The sequence below is a fragment of the Citrus sinensis genome, chromosome 7 (genome assembly GCF_022201045.2).
Source record: "Citrus sinensis cultivar Valencia sweet orange chromosome 7, DVS_A1.0, whole genome shotgun sequence".
NCBI classification, from domain to species: domain Eukaryota; kingdom Viridiplantae; phylum Streptophyta; class Magnoliopsida; order Sapindales; family Rutaceae; genus Citrus; species Citrus sinensis.
The window spans coordinates 3,198,676-3,213,429 of record NC_068562.1 but is presented as its reverse complement, the minus strand read 5'-3'; the positions used below and the strand labels follow the sequence as shown (position 1 = coordinate 3,213,429).

The window sequence follows — 14,754 nt, the reverse complement described above, 5'->3', positions numbered from 1 at the left end:
TAAATAGAAGTAAACTGGACCCACAGGAAAAAGTCCTTTTTTTTAAAATAAATTTTTGAAAACATAAATACTATCACAACCGTATCATAAATAAATAATATTATAACATATATGTATTTATTTTAAAAAAATTATTATATAATTAATAATAATATTCAATTTAATTATATATATTAAACATGTATTCATCGATTGTATTACCTCTAGAATTCCTTCATTTCTACAATAAAAATGGGCTCTGGCAGCAAGATAATCCACCAACGGCAGTCTGCCATGTAAGCAATTTGCCATGCAAGCAATGTATTATTGACAGGTATTTCGGAAGGGCAAGGCTATTGAAATAATTTTTTTTTCAAATTATTTATATGACATTTATTCACTTTAATTATCAGTCAGTTCAATTTTGTTGATGATGACAACGAGTCTATTTGGTATTGCGATGTTTAAATATCTATTATTACTATTTGGTCATAATTTAGTTGTAATTTAAGCATGTGGTTATTATGTAAGATTTCTCATTCTCATTTAAATCTACCAAATTTGAGTAATTTAAGTGATCTGATCAATAATTGATCTACCTATTACTTTTTTTTTAAAGATATTGAGAAAGTAATTTCAAAAAATCCATTAATTGGTTTGTACATTTTTGTGATCTTTTAGGAATGTTGTTTGTTTTTCATTCATTCATTAGCACGTTGCGTATATACTTCAATCAATTGTTACAAATAATGGATGGATAAAGAGTAATATTAATGGCATGTTTGGTTTGAAGAAATATAAAGAGAAGAAAGGAGGAGAATGGATAGAAGTAAGGTGAAAAAAACAAATTTTATGTCCAACCAAATAATGAAAATAATATTGATTCTTTTTTTTACTCATTTTTTCTCCCCTTTCCTTTTCATTCCTCTTTTCTCTTATTATTTCATCCAACTAAACATGGGCTAAAAGTACCAAAGACTCTTATTTCTTCCTGCTTAATAATTGGAAGACTGCCTGGACAGATCCTACTATTTCTTCCCATTTGTCTTGGAGGTCAGCCATACTGCCATTGTTAGCTCCAATTTAGACTTCTTGCACTTCGGAGTTCTTATAATTTTACAGCATGTTTATCCTTTTTCATAACTTCATTTCAAGAACAAAGTTGAAATTAACGTAAAAGTGATTATTAGGAAATGATAAAATAGATTATATCACCACTTTTTCTTTTTAACAACTCCACAGTCCACCAAACATTGCAGAATTCCAATCAAAGCGGCCCAATAACGGTTGAGTTTAAATTGAAAAACTACTAATAATTTTAATTAATGGTTCTGCGTGAAAGCAGCCAGTCCCAAAGTGATTCCCAAAATTTTGAAGGCTTGAAGCCATGGATTTGTTTGTTTAATTTGGATCAGCTAACTAGTAGCCTGGACAATCATTCAGCCAGGTGAAGGGGAAGCCAAAGCAGGATTTTTGGGGGAATTAAGAACAATTTAGATCAGCAAGTATAGAGAACCACAGGTGAATTCAATGTAATGTTGGATTTGTCAAGGCATTACAATGTCTGAACATCAAATGTCTCGTATCCGGTTGAGAAATATTCTCACCTGTAACCGAAAACTTAACTACAGATTTACAGTTGAAAGCATAATTGCCTAAGCTTTTCACAGCATCACTAGTCCAGTCCTGCAAGTCTGCTTTTAAAAATCGAACCAGTCCCATGCAACATCAATTGAGCCATAATTGCAGAGGTGACACTCCCCTTTAGTTCAGGCCTGATAAGACTCCTCTTTTATCGGCCAAGGCAGCTTAAACGCATAAAGTACTTCTCATAGCTTCTATTTGTGCTACCAAATTCCTACTGAGCTTTAGCAAGGGCTCGGCTGGATACACCATGCAGCAATTTGACAAACCCTAGAAAGCTTAGCTTTCCATCTGTGTGCCTAATCCAATCATGGAGAACAGCATGGACAGGGACAGCAGGACCAAGGCCTAGTTCCTGAAACAAAAAAATTCACAAATGCAGGTTAGATAAGATTCTAGATTCGTGTTTGATTTACATACTGAAATTTGAGTCTTATTCTCCAGCTAAGTCATATGAAGTAAATCCAGAATGACTTTTTCCTGGATACATACAAAAGCTAGGACATCCAAAAAATAAATCCAGTTCCGTTTATTGCTTGAAAAGATTATACTAGTATAATGTCAAATCCATCTTATACTCCTTAACTTGAGAAGTAAAAAATTTAAATATCTTGACAAGAATACAGAAATCAATTAAATGCCTGCAGGAGACAATCTATCACACAACAACTATCTCTACATGTACAACTACAACTAAATCTAATTGACCAGACTTTATGTGTGTGTGCGTGTGTGAGTCATTATCTAGCAAGGGTTCTCTCACTTTAATATGGTGAGGAACAAGCTAAAAGACAAAAATACACACATTCTAATACACCAGAGGACAAAATACACTTCTCCTGAGTGCGCAGGTTTCTTGTTTTCTACCCCTTACTTTGTTCCTTATTGTAGATTTAGTCTATCCCCAATTAACCAGCTATACTTCATAGTAAAATTCTTACAGAAACTCTTCTTATGTGTCAAAATAATATCAAACTAACGTACTGAAGCTAATTCCTCAATGACGATTGCTCTGTTTCCATCTTTCTCAAAAAGTTCATAGGCACAACGAGCATGTTGTTCCCATCGATCAAGCGCCTCAAGCTGATGAACGCTTAGAGCAGCTGCACAGAATTCCTCAAAATCCATCCTTCTGTACTGAAGAGAGTTAAGCTGCCACAAACAAAATGAAAACAAAGTATACAATTAAAAATTTAGAAAAGAATATAAGCTTCACAGACTGCAACACTACCATGAAGGTCAAAGGACCTACTGATGATAGAAAATCTGGAATGCGCGAATCCTTCATAGCATCTGTTGCATTTTTCATCAAGGCCTGATCAAAGCAAAATGTGTTAAAAGAGTTATTCACAACAATATCTATTTAAAGAATTTACACATTCTGAAAGAAACTAACCGATTTGACATTTTCTAAGCTTATAGTGCCATTTTTGTTTGGTTCCAATAATGCATACTGCTCCTTCAAATAGAATAGCTCATCAACAGTCAATGTTTTAGACAGCGCCTGCAACAACACCAACAAAAAGTGCGAAATAACGTACTAGAAAAGTTACTGAGTTCAGGACAATAAAAAAGTTGTACACTCTAATGATTGACAAGACAGAGGATTTGCTGGAAGATCGTTCCACGAAACATAAGTCAATGGTTAGTCGGATACAGTTGTCAGAAGTACTTTATTCTCTTATAGTTCTGGCACAAAGTTCTTAAGATTCATGTCCGCTGTAAAAGTATCCCACTTCCTGGATAAAGATGAGAGTAGTTTGGCATCTAGTTCAAGTAATGCATGAAGTACGACTGAACTATGATGGTAACTACAACCCATCTCCTAAATTTACCGTTGGATTAAAAGAGAGAATACAAAATTAAGCCTATTAAGCTCCAATCTATAGCTTTCTCAAACTGATCAGAAAAATATTACTCATCATTCAACAAAAGGAATGAAAATTTACCACTGGACTAAAAGAGAGAATACAATTTTTTGAAATGCTAGACCTATTTCCATGAGAACCTTGATAAGTAATTCTCTTTTATAACCAATTATACGTTTTCTCATGGATAGAAATTAACCAGTCTGATCGTGCTGGACGTCTTAAATACCAACTTCCACCCCAACCCCCCAACAATACATCTTGACAAACACTCACCCAAACATAGCAATCATATACTCACCCTTAAGGCAGCTTTTCGAAGAGAAGATGAGCGCATATATGCCTTCATGAGTTTAAATATTATTACATCCAAAGGAACTTTTACATCATTGGAGTTTTTAATCCACGGATGACCTGCAATAAGAAACATTAAGAGCAGCACTTCAGGAATAAAAGAACAGATAACTCTGATAACAAATGAGGAGCTCACTTAAAGCTTGAGCAGCAGTCAGTCTTTTTCGTGGATCTTTATTTAGCAGACGCTTGACAAAGTCTCTTGCCTCAGAAGATAGGGAAGGCCAAGGTGCTTCATCAAAACTTGGATCAGCTTTTAGAACAGCCCGAAAGATCCCAGACTCAGTTCGAGCCCAGAAAGGACGGCTGCCACACAACAAAATATACGCAATCACGCCTATACTCCAGACATCAGCTTCAGTACTGTAAGATCTATGCAGAACTTCAGGAGCTACATAGTATGCACTACCAACAATGTCATTAAGTCTTTCATCTGCAAACCAAATAAAACAATAGAAACTCTTAACAATTCATGCAGCTATGGAAAGGAACAACAGTACAGACTCATTAAGCAGAGACGTAAAACCTGGTCTGACGAAATCTGACAAACCAAAATCTATGGCCTTCAACACCGAATTTTCATCCTTCGTTGTAAACAAAAAATTCTGATCGAGCAAGTAGCTACACTTAGATAAGATCATAAAATAAAAACAAGAAAATAGCAAAGATATTGAAGTGAATTTCACCAGCCAAGTGTGTGGTACAATATTCGACCAACAATTCAAATTCAAATGACACAAATACTCAATCAATACTGCATTGGCAGACTTCATTCCCAAGGCAAAAAGAAAAAGGATGAGGTGAAACTGAGACTAACACTTTACCTCAGGTTTAAGATCCCTGTGCACCACACCCTGAAGGTGGCAGAAAGCAACAACATTCAATATCTGAATCATGACAGCCTTGGCATCATCTTCTGTGTATTTTCCACCCCTGCAGAAAACAGAAGTGTTGTTCATAAGCAAGAAGCTTCATAAATTAAAACGAATACAGAATGTGGACAAAACTAGCATTTGAAAAAGAAAAATGGACAAAAAGAAATGAAGTACCTGGAAAGTATTCTATCCAAGAGCTCCCCGCCTTCACATAACCTGAAAGATGAAGGAGCATTCCGTTATTAAAGAAACAGGAATAGCAGCATGCCCATCCATAGAGAATACCAGAAACAGAACTTACTCCATTACAACATAGACATTATCAGTGTCTTCATAGGCATCAAAGAATTTTACTAAATTGTTATGTCCAGTCAAAGCTCTCAAAATCTTCACCTCCCTTCGCACATCCTCAATTGCAATCGCCGTAGTCATCTAAAGACAAGCAAACAAACAAACAAATAAGTAAATAAATAAATAACCAGAATTAGCGAATTACACACAAGTAATACATTCCAAAAGTTAAAGCTACAGATCTAAATTACATAACGTAAAATGCTCAAACAATTACTAAAAGAGCCAATAGGTTTAAACACCTTGTGTTTGGGAATAACTTTCACGGCGACCTGCTGTCCTTTGAGCTCGCCTTTTTTGAACTTGGCTGCGCACGTGTACCCGAAATGGCCGCGGCCAACTTCCTCGCCGAGTTCGTACTTGTTCGCGAAATGCTTTGAGAATCCGAAGCTCTTATTGAGCCCCGCGGCCGGCTCGGGTTCACTTCCCTCGGGAATCGCGGCTTCGTTAGGCTTGACGGAGCCGTGGCGGCGAGCCAAGACAGCCTTTATGTGCTTAGCCGGGGAGGGAGGTGGGAACGGCCTCTTGAAGAACCGATTCGGAGTGGAGTTCGCCGAAGATCTCGCCGGCGAAGACTTCTTAGAGAAGAAGTAGTGAGCTGGACTCGGGCTGTAGAACGGGAAAAAGGGAGACTTTTTGCCTTCAATAACGGCGTCGTCGTTGTCCTTAACATTTGTCCGGTTGTTGTTGCTCTGGGATTCAGCGTTCAACGGAGATGGAGCTGGAATAGGAGTGCCATTGGCTGGAACTGGAGTGTTCTTGTTCCGAATGAGGTCGGATTTGGGCGAGCTTGAATTAGAGGAAGGTTTAGAGTTGCAGAGACCCATTTTGAGAATTGAATGCAAGTGAGAGCAGTCTTCTCCTCCGTCCTCCCCAACCGACCGAAGAGACTAAATCCAAAGGCTAAATCATCGTGTGGAATGGATAATCATTTAATCTTGAATTTGAACTGAATAACTGAAAACGTTTAAAATATCAAATTAAAATCCTGTAAATTAATGATAAATTTTTAAAAGAAAGAAAAAGAAAGAAGGGGATTAGTGAAACTTGTCTCTGGGGATTGGAGTGTTTAGGTAATAGAATTGGAAATAGGGGATCTACAGATAGTGATAAAAAGCAAACGACGGTGACTTCACTTTTTTGTTATCGAAGAACTAAAACTGTTAACTAATAATGAAATGAGATGAAATTTATTAGCAGTCAGTACACGGCTACATATACAAACATACTAATTTAAAAATGGATCTTTGAAAATATCACTAGTGCGGCATAGCATACTGGCATTTGGTTGGGGTGGTTAGTGGGGCCAGTTACAGTCTCCCGGGTGATGATTTGCCACGTGGCGACAATCTGGGGTGGGTGCTATTCATTTAGTATGGTTTCTGTTGCTTAATTCGTGATGCTGCTGAGGAGCGAGTGCTCAACCAAATTTCCTAATTTGTCTTGCTGCTGCCGCGCCCTGGCTCCGCATTTCAGGGGCAGAATGGATATTCTGTACGGCTAGATGATGCTGAAGTCAGAACGACGCCGTTTATCATTCCTTACCGCACAAAGCACGAGCAGACTTGCACTATAAAATAAATAATAGGAAGATAATTGATTTCTCGGGTAATTTTTAAAATTCACCCCAGAGGTTTGAGTTTGTTACAAGTAGATAGTGAGAATTTATTTATTTGTAAAAAATCTCCTACCGTCAGTTAATTTTAACATTGACCGTTAGTTGACTGTGCAAAGACAATATTACCCTTAACAACAGTTTGTAAACTGACATAACTAAAAAATAAACTAAAATCATTGGCGCGAAAAGTACAAATCTTATTTTTTAACAATTTTATCCTTGTCAATTCTAAAGATTTACAATATCATAGGTAAATATTATGACTATTTCATTTTTAAGTTTTTAATTTTATCTTTCTTTATGAATTTTAAGGAAATATCAATAATTTAAAGAGGATTTTTCAAGTTTTTAATTTTATCTTTCTTGTAGGAACTTTAAGGAAATATCAATAATTTAAAGAAGATAAAATAACTAATAATTTTAGTTTTTTTTTTAGTTATGTCCGTCTACAAACTGTTGTTAAGGGTAATATTGTCTTTGCACAGTCAACTAACGGTCAGTGTTAAACTTAACTGACGGTAGGAGTTTTTTTACAAATAAATAAATTCTCGCCATCTACTTGCAACAAGTCTAAACCTTAAGGGAGGTTTTTAAAAATTACTCTTGATTTCTCTAATAAAGCAATATAAAAATTTGCATTCGCCAACAAACACATCAAGATCCCACCGAATTCAAAACACACATACACGAAAAAAAAAAAAGAAAAGAAAACATTAATAAACGAGACAGTGATACAGCAAGAAGATTTTTCTCAGAGATTTATTTGGTCTGTATTTTCAACTAAATAAATACGTGCTGACATCTTTATATTTATGGACCTTGAAACATTGAATTTAGCTTTAGTATTGATTTTGTTTGAACTGAAATGTTTGCCTAGTCCATGGAAATGTTCAATTAGAAATTGTCGGAGGCGGAAATTTCACAAACCACATCCACATGTCACGAGCTCCTTTTAGAATTGGGCTTAAATAGAAATTTAGATTAAATAGTCTATAATCTGCCTAATCTTATTGTGTGATTTAAATAGTAAGATTTAAAGCGCATTCAGGAATTGATATGGTCTAAATAAGCTCTTATTGCAATTTTGATTTTGATTTGAATAGTCACAAATGTTAGTGTATATGAAATTGCACACAAAAAAAGTATGTGTGTGTGTCCGAATGGTCAATAACACATGTACATAGAAAGCACGTAAAAAGGGTTGTGACAAAAAAAATTGATTATATATATAATTCTGATGCTCTCTTTTTTTTTAAATGCAGATACAATATTAAGCCGTGTGATTTAATAAAATTATTTTTTAATGTAAGACATGCGACTTAATAGGATTAAAATCTGAATATATTAAACCGCGCGGTTTAAAAAATGTATCCGTAAAAAAAAAAAAATAGACTTCCGAACTGAAGAAAGGCTATATATATATATATATATATATGTATATATGTATGTATGAAAAGTATTTCAAACCCTTCTGCTACCTTCTAAAAACGCAGTTGTCAGCCACATTCAAATAACTTTTACATTATGAATATGAAATCATTGATGACGGTGCAATTGGTGCGTGTGGTTCATTATTTCTAAATGCTTGTGGTTGAGTTGTCTGCCTAATGCATATGCCCCTGTCCCTTTAAATTCCTTTTATTTTGGCCGAGTTTTTTATTCACCAGTTTCAGATTAAAAAGAGACCTACAAAAAAAGATAGTGTGAATCTCTCCTTGTTGAATAATTCTCAGTTTCCCATTTCAATGACCAAGTTGATTATCCTGTTGCCCACTCAAATTCTACGATCATAATTGAGTTTCCCACTAATCTAATTATATGCATGCAACAAAATTTCCATATTTTTGTCATCCACCATTTTTGGTAGGTAATAATATAGATATTGACAAGTTGAGCATAATACTAGTTTTTCTTTTGTCTAGATGTTCATTAAATGAAAGATAAAATTTGAACCACAACAATCTATTACTCAAGTTAGTATTTTCATTAAAAGTCGTAAGAATTTTTTTTTTTTTACAATGATATTATAATCATATTATTATTTATATTACACCATACTTTATTTACAAATCAAAACTAATTTACAGTAACTTTTATAAAATATTGTCTAAAATTTTACCCTCATTAATATTCGAGGGACATCTACTTAATTCATATTCGTCAAGAAGAAATTGTCTTCACTCGATTGTGATTTAATTATTTCATAATTAATGAAGGAATTAAATAAATCCGATAATGCTTTACGGGGACAGGAACCAGCAGCTCTATTCACTCAGCCAGAGGTTTGGACCTTAGTCCCACTATTTTGATATTCCTTTATTTTGTTAGCTAGATGCCTCTCGAATAATTACAGTTTTCTTCAAGTGGCTTTTGAACATTAAAGTTCTAAGATAAGGACCCTTCACCAAGAAAGAAACGTGCAGAAGGTTTTAATATTGGATTGCAATGTACTCCCCATTTCCTATATATGGATAATCAATTGTTAGTTCAAATGTTTCTTACAAGTATTTATATTGGAGTCATATTGAAATAATTCTGCTTACATCTTACTACTCAAAAATCACATATATTACTAAAATTCGAATATTTTATATCTTAGGTCTAAATTTACAACATAGACACAAATCATTCTTTAAAATTATTAGGTCACTTCTGTGGGTTGGGTTGACTTATAGTTTTCCTCTAATGATTCCAAACAGTTCTTTTGTTACACCTTTAATTTTTGTCCATTGTGATTAAAAGTTTTTGCGATACTCAAGTTGGAGATTTGACTTGAGTATTTTAATGATGACCATGATGCCTGCTGCTTCTTCTTCTTCTTCTAATCAGTTTGGCGCCAAATTAAAGTAAAGTCGGGTTCCTGTCCCTGGCAATATGAATAAAATAAAATGATTCCCGTTTAAGAAGAAAAAGCGAAAAGAAACAAGAGGAACGAAAGATCTTTATCAACATATATTATGACTTGCAGAGGAGATTACACTGCACGTGGCTACTTAAACTTTTGCTTATGCATCAAGTTGTGATGTTAAGATTATTTTAGTCATTAAATTAAGGAGCCGCTCTGATTTTAATACAAGTATACATATTTCTAGTATATTCAAATTGCTTGACAAGGTGCTTCTTGACATAATTAATTGAAGATAAAAAAAGGAGGGGAAGAAATTATTGCAGATAACTTAAGTTGACCAAACCCCCAAAAACCATCAGTAAGCAACAGAATCAAAATGTATAAAATAATCCAAAGTCAAAAGGAATCCTAAAATTTAAAAAAAAAAGAAAAAGAAAAAAAAAAAAAAGGTTATTGAAGAAAGAATAAAAGAGAAAGTTGAACAAATCTGAACAATCACTACCAACAAAAGTAAAGTTGTCCAATTGATTGCCACAGCATTTGCAACACATTTGCGCAAGTCCCACACTTGATGCGCATGCTGGTGCTCTCCTTCTTTTCCGTATAAATATATGGTCCATTCTTTCATTTATTGTTGGTGAAAAGTGCTAATTTCACGGACAGCACTGAAATTAATCTCGCTTGAAATGCTTATTAGGTGGGAGTGGAATGTAGTGAACCAGAAAAAGAAGACCCATTCTTTTTTTTTTTTCATGTAATTACTGTTATTATTATCATTATTATTTCTTTTGGGTGATCTTCAAGCAGTTCTATTGACCCTACTCATCCCTCCGTAAACTCTTCATTAGTTTGTAAACTTCACATAACGTATTCATGAAGTCATATCAACTTCACAAGTACAAAGTGGAACTGGAACCTTAACGAGAGCGAAAAGAACTCTACACTTGTTGAAGAAACTTCTTGTCAAATTCAAGCCAGAATCCCAGTAAGCAAAAGCAATACTATTATCAGTCTGAAACTTGTACCGTTCACACTCTTTAATATGTGATGTATCAGTTATAGGCCATAGCTTATGCTTGAGAGTTCTGCATTCATTAATATCACGTGGTGTGCGGGTATTGCGTCCATGTCATATCAACTTCAATCAGTTATGACTGCACTTCCACTAATCAGATTCTTAAAATCCGTTGCTTATTGCATTTGAAAAGCTCCTAACAATTAACACGGTACTAAAATAAGGTTGCTTTTAAGTACCAAGATTGGCATTGATACAACAATAAATCATCTCATAATACCTAACAATAGCTAATAATGGAAATTTAAGTATGCCTTTGGTGCGCTTAATCATAATTGCACGGGGCAGAAATTTGGGAACATCTTAACATAATAGGCCATAGGCAATGAAGAAAAACAGAAGCCTTTTAGGGACAAATAAAGCTGTTCCAGCCATATTGAATGTAATCATCATCATCACATCTCAGAAAATGCTAAAATTCAAAGAGAATTTCAGCATGCACAAGGCTGAAATAATTACTGGCAGCAGTAGGCCACATCAGAAGCACCGCCCAAGAACTAACCAGAAGTTGAGTCCCCACCAAAACCAGACTTTAGAAATCCTGTTTGGTTGAGATGACTAACATCACCCCAGGTTTTTAAGACCCACTTGTTTTTTTCAGTCAACCTAAATATGTTGATAGATGTATTCAGGACCTTACCTTCAGGCTTTTTGTTTGGGCAAGCCCGTTGGTAGAGTGTTCTGATTACACCACCATGAGTCACAACTACTATTCGCTCTCCTGCAAATCAAACAAATGGCTATTTAATGTCCTTATGTTATGACTACAATTGCAAACAATGTGGTTCAAAACTTTACTAATGGTTACTTAGAATCATATGCTGTACCTATATGCTTCCTAGCAATTCTCTGCAATGCAGACGTGCACCGTCGATAAAGTTGATCAAGACTTTCTCCACCACCCTGCATATACAGTAGATCAAGATAAAATGTTAGAGAAAATAATAGCAAATGTTTCAGCCAACAACCTGAAAGACTTTAATGTGCCTTTTTCATTTTCTTGAAGCATCGCATATGCCTTTCACAAGTATCCGTACATAGTTTGTTTCATAATCTTGATTAGAATTTCATCTTCAGAGATGAGGATTCAATGTAAGAAGAAAAAGCCAAAGGCACCACATGGGTGTCTGAAACTCCATATGGTGTAGGGCTGGGTTTGTCAGCTTCTATCCCTATTCATTCCTATTTTTACTCTACTACAGTACATTGGGTAGCCAGTCAGTGTATGAGTTATCATTTTCAAGGTATTAACAGGTTGGCCAACATCAAATGTTTCCGACAATGGAATTATTAGGACCATTTTTGAGGCCCTTCTCTAAAAAATGGGAGGTCTTCTGACCAATCAGCACTCATGGATCGCCTTTCAGAAACCATTTTTAAGGTGAGTTTAAGGCCCAAAATATGCAATCAAAATTTGGTGGTTATCAAAAGTGCCAATTGAAGTTATTTCTTCTACTGGTTCGTGACAAACTGGAAGGCTTAAGTAAGAAACTGAAATTTTAGCCTAGAGTCCTGATTTGCTTTCGTCATTCTAGAAGGGCCGTGTGTTTCCACCACAAATGTTCAGGCCAAGGAAGAGAAATCCTGTGCCCAAACCTGCCTGCTTCTTTTGAAGCTATAAATATCATAATCTCTGTGCTTTATTATAAGTACTAACACAACTTGTCAGGGAGATTACAGAAACCAACATTATCTAACATTTTTACAAGCCTAAAGGCAAAGATCTGAGATAGGGTGGGCCAAACTAAGTTACAAGAGAAACCCCTGCTTCAGCCCCCACCGCAAAAGTTGATTTATGCTGTATATGAACCTCAGGCTGGGATGATGCCCAACCCAGATAGCACATAAAAATAAAAAGTTCATACTCCTTGACCAGAAACTGAGATTTTAATCCTCAAATCAAAGATTTGAAAGCTAATAGTGATGCAGAATTGTTTCAGAAAAAACCACAATGTTTATGACAATGTCACAAATGCCTCAGATCATCTAAGCAATACCAATTATACTGATAAAATTTTATTGATTTTCCCTGTGCTTAAACATGTATGCAGCAAATTTCCTACTACTCTGGATGAGCAAAGCCCAATTCAGACTGATTTTAGGAAGGTCTGAGTGGTAATACCCCAACCCAACATAGGGCTGTTTCCCATAAGGTTTTGAAATGTTGTCAGGTGAAAAATAACCATATACTATGCTAACAGACTTCAAGTTGCACAAACTCACAGGGATATCTTGATCTGTCTTGCCAGATAAAAATGCTTGATATGCTATAGGACAGACTTTGGCTGCTTCACGGAAAACAAGGCCTTGAAGATCTCCAAGATGTCTTTCCCTTAGTTCAGGATCTTCAATGACCTGAAATTTAAAACCAACAAAAAAAAAAAAACCAAACAGAAAGGTGAGTTTAAGTATACAACGCCTCAGCTAATTCTTTACTGGATCCATTCCTAAGCATTTATTCATTTAATTTTTGTTTATGTCATTATTGAAAATTAATCATAGCATCTGTAAAGACTGTAATCACAAATTGATAGGACCAGAACTTGAACAACATTGATTAAAGAAACCACACCTTTAGCCCACCACATCTGTTTGCAATTGTCTGTGCAGTTTCGAGTGCTCGCTTCAGGTCAGAAGAATAGATAACAGAAATTTTAAATTCCTTAGCCAGCCGCTCAGCCACCTTTTAAGTTTTAAAGAATGAATAAATAAAAATATTCAGGCATTAGAAAGGTTAAAAAAATAAGGATATTATGAGGATTGTTTTTGTAAAAGAGTTTGAGCAAAAGCACTGGAAAGTTTAATAGAGGGAAAAGCTCTCTACCAAAGCAATTGAAACTGCTTCCTGATAAAATACCTATCAGCTGGTTTATAAAAAAAGCATTTCAAGAAGTTCTCTCATTCGAAAAATTGCTTCAAATATAAAAGCACGTGTACAGTGCTTCTCAAAAAGCAGCTTCTAAAACTCAATATCAGCCTGATACTACCAAACAGGCAAACAATCCTTTAACTGTAAGTCTGTAAGCAAAGAGTCAAAATTCAAACTTACAGAAACAGCTTGCTCTCTTCCAACTTCATTCAATTCAACATCTAACTGCCCCTATCCAAATCAATAACAGAACAAACAAAAATAAAAACCACAACATATCAACTATCCAATCGAGCCGAGGCAGTTTAATTTCAATTAATTGAGGTAATAAAAAACAAAAACAAAAAACCTGAACTTTTCCTTGAACGTTCCAAGGCGTTTCACCGTGACGCACCACAATGATCTCACAATAATCAGGCCCAACAGAGGCAGAGCTGAATTAAAAGTCACGTTAGTTAGCTTCAGTAGAAAGAACAGTAAAGATCGACGTTACGTTTTCTGAACGCAAATTGGGTTTGAACCTGCCGTTCATGACTGCTGGAGACTCCGTTGACTCGGCCATGTTCCCGGGTTTTGAGTGCCTCTGAATCCGTTCCGATTCCGCGCAGAAATGTTTTGGGATTTTTACGCATGCAAGAATATTATTAACAGAGACGGAATGTGCTGATGAAATTAAACGCGTAGCGGTAAAACGGCCCGGTAGTTTAAAAGTGCACCAAGTGCGCAGTGTACTCATTCTGTAAACGGAGTCCACATGTTTGACTCAAACCCGGAAGGCGGAAGCAGATTTTTATTTGTCAAGTTGGGCCAAGGCCCGGTAGGCACATAAATTAAACTTGGGCCGCTGATGCTGAAATTTCGATCAGATCTTTTGTCCAAGGGTAGAGCTTTTATCACCCCTCTAAAATTCTTGTAGAACCCTCTTCTGGATTTTATTTCCTAAAAAGCATCACTTTAATTTATAAAATATAAATCCATATATTAAAATCAACTATTTTACTATAAATTGGTGTCACTTTTTTTTTTTTTTTCAATTATTAACTCACCCATTCATTGAAACTAAGACCTAAGCCCTAGGAAGGTTGTTTCTTGCCACTAAAGCTAAATCTTGACTTCTAAATTAGTTTCATCTTATTATCTAGTTTATATCTCCATAATTCTAGACCTTTATAAGTTTCAAAAATAAATAAATAAATATTTTCTAATTAGGATTTAAAATATAAATATAAACTATGAATTAGGGTGGATGTAAAAAAATTTGTTAAAAAATAAT

At 35.2% G+C, this 14,754-nt stretch overlaps 2 protein-coding genes across 5 annotated transcripts; both read right to left on the bottom strand.

Moving 5' to 3' along the window:
* Positions 1-1,485: 1,485 nt before the first annotated feature.
* On the bottom strand, positions 1,486-6,277 carry LOC102607099 (CDPK-related kinase 5). Its single transcript, XM_006466576.4, has 11 exons — positions 5,314-6,277; positions 5,022-5,152; positions 4,895-4,936; positions 4,670-4,778; positions 4,372-4,450; positions 3,982-4,278; positions 3,793-3,905; positions 3,020-3,127; positions 2,876-2,938; positions 2,608-2,775; positions 1,486-1,978 (listed from the first exon to the last, which is right to left on the bottom strand). Exons 1-11 carry the CDS (start codon positions 5,896-5,898, stop codon positions 1,838-1,840), a joined length of 1,836 nt encoding a protein of 611 aa, XP_006466639.1. The 5' UTR covers positions 5,899-6,277; the 3' UTR covers positions 1,486-1,837.
* Positions 6,278-9,499: 3,222 nt separating this feature from the next.
* LOC102607389 (phosphoglycerate mutase-like protein 4) lies at positions 9,500-14,222 on the bottom strand. Of its 4 annotated transcripts, none has more exons than XM_025102441.2 (8): positions 14,003-14,221; positions 13,831-13,915; positions 13,662-13,712; positions 13,185-13,295; positions 12,836-12,967; positions 11,440-11,515; positions 11,253-11,333; positions 9,500-9,555 (listed from the first exon to the last, which is right to left on the bottom strand). In XM_025102441.2, the coding sequence occupies exons 1-8, from the start codon at positions 14,215-14,217 to the stop codon at positions 9,515-9,517; spliced, it is 792 nt and encodes a 263-aa protein (XP_024958209.2). In that variant the 5' UTR covers positions 14,218-14,221; the 3' UTR covers positions 9,500-9,514. The 4 variants fall into 4 exon arrangements, with proteins under 4 accessions (XP_024958209.2, XP_015389631.3, XP_006466641.3 ...); XM_015534145.3 differs by lacking the exon at positions 9,500-9,555 and adding an exon at positions 10,768-11,153 and having other exon boundaries at positions 11,253-11,352; positions 14,003-14,222; XM_006466578.4 differs by lacking the exon at positions 9,500-9,555 and adding an exon at positions 10,768-11,153 and having other exon boundaries at positions 14,003-14,220.
* Between the last annotated feature and the right edge of the window lie 532 nt (positions 14,223-14,754).

What these genes read in the sequence shown, in the direction of transcription:
- LOC102607099 (XM_006466576.4), bottom strand. Translation starts at nt 5,898, where the DNA reads ATGGGTCTCTGCAACTCTAAACCTTCCTCTAATTCAAGCTCGCCCAAA. An exon ending in GACTGCTGCTCAAGCTTTAA is followed by an intron (nt 3,906 to 3,981) that starts GTGAGCTCCTCA and finishes TTCTTATTGCAG; the next exon opens with GTCATCCGTGGATTAAAAAC. An exon ending in TCATTGAGGAATTAGCTTCA is followed by an intron (nt 1,979 to 2,607) that starts GTACGTTAGTTT and finishes TTTTTGTTTCAG; the next exon opens with GAACTAGGCCTTGGTCCTGC.
- LOC102607389 (XM_006466577.4), bottom strand. Translation starts at nt 14,217, where the DNA reads ATGAGTACACTGCGCACTTGGTGCACTTTTAAACTACCGGGCCGTTTT. An exon ending in AGACAGATCAAGATATCCCT is followed by an intron (nt 11,516 to 12,835) that starts GTGAGTTTGTGC and finishes CTGTATATGCAG; the next exon opens with GGTGGTGGAGAAAGTCTTGA. An exon ending in AATTGCTAGGAAGCATATAG is followed by an intron (nt 11,334 to 11,439) that starts GTACAGCATATG and finishes TTTGATTTGCAG; the next exon opens with GAGAGCGAATAGTAGTTGTG.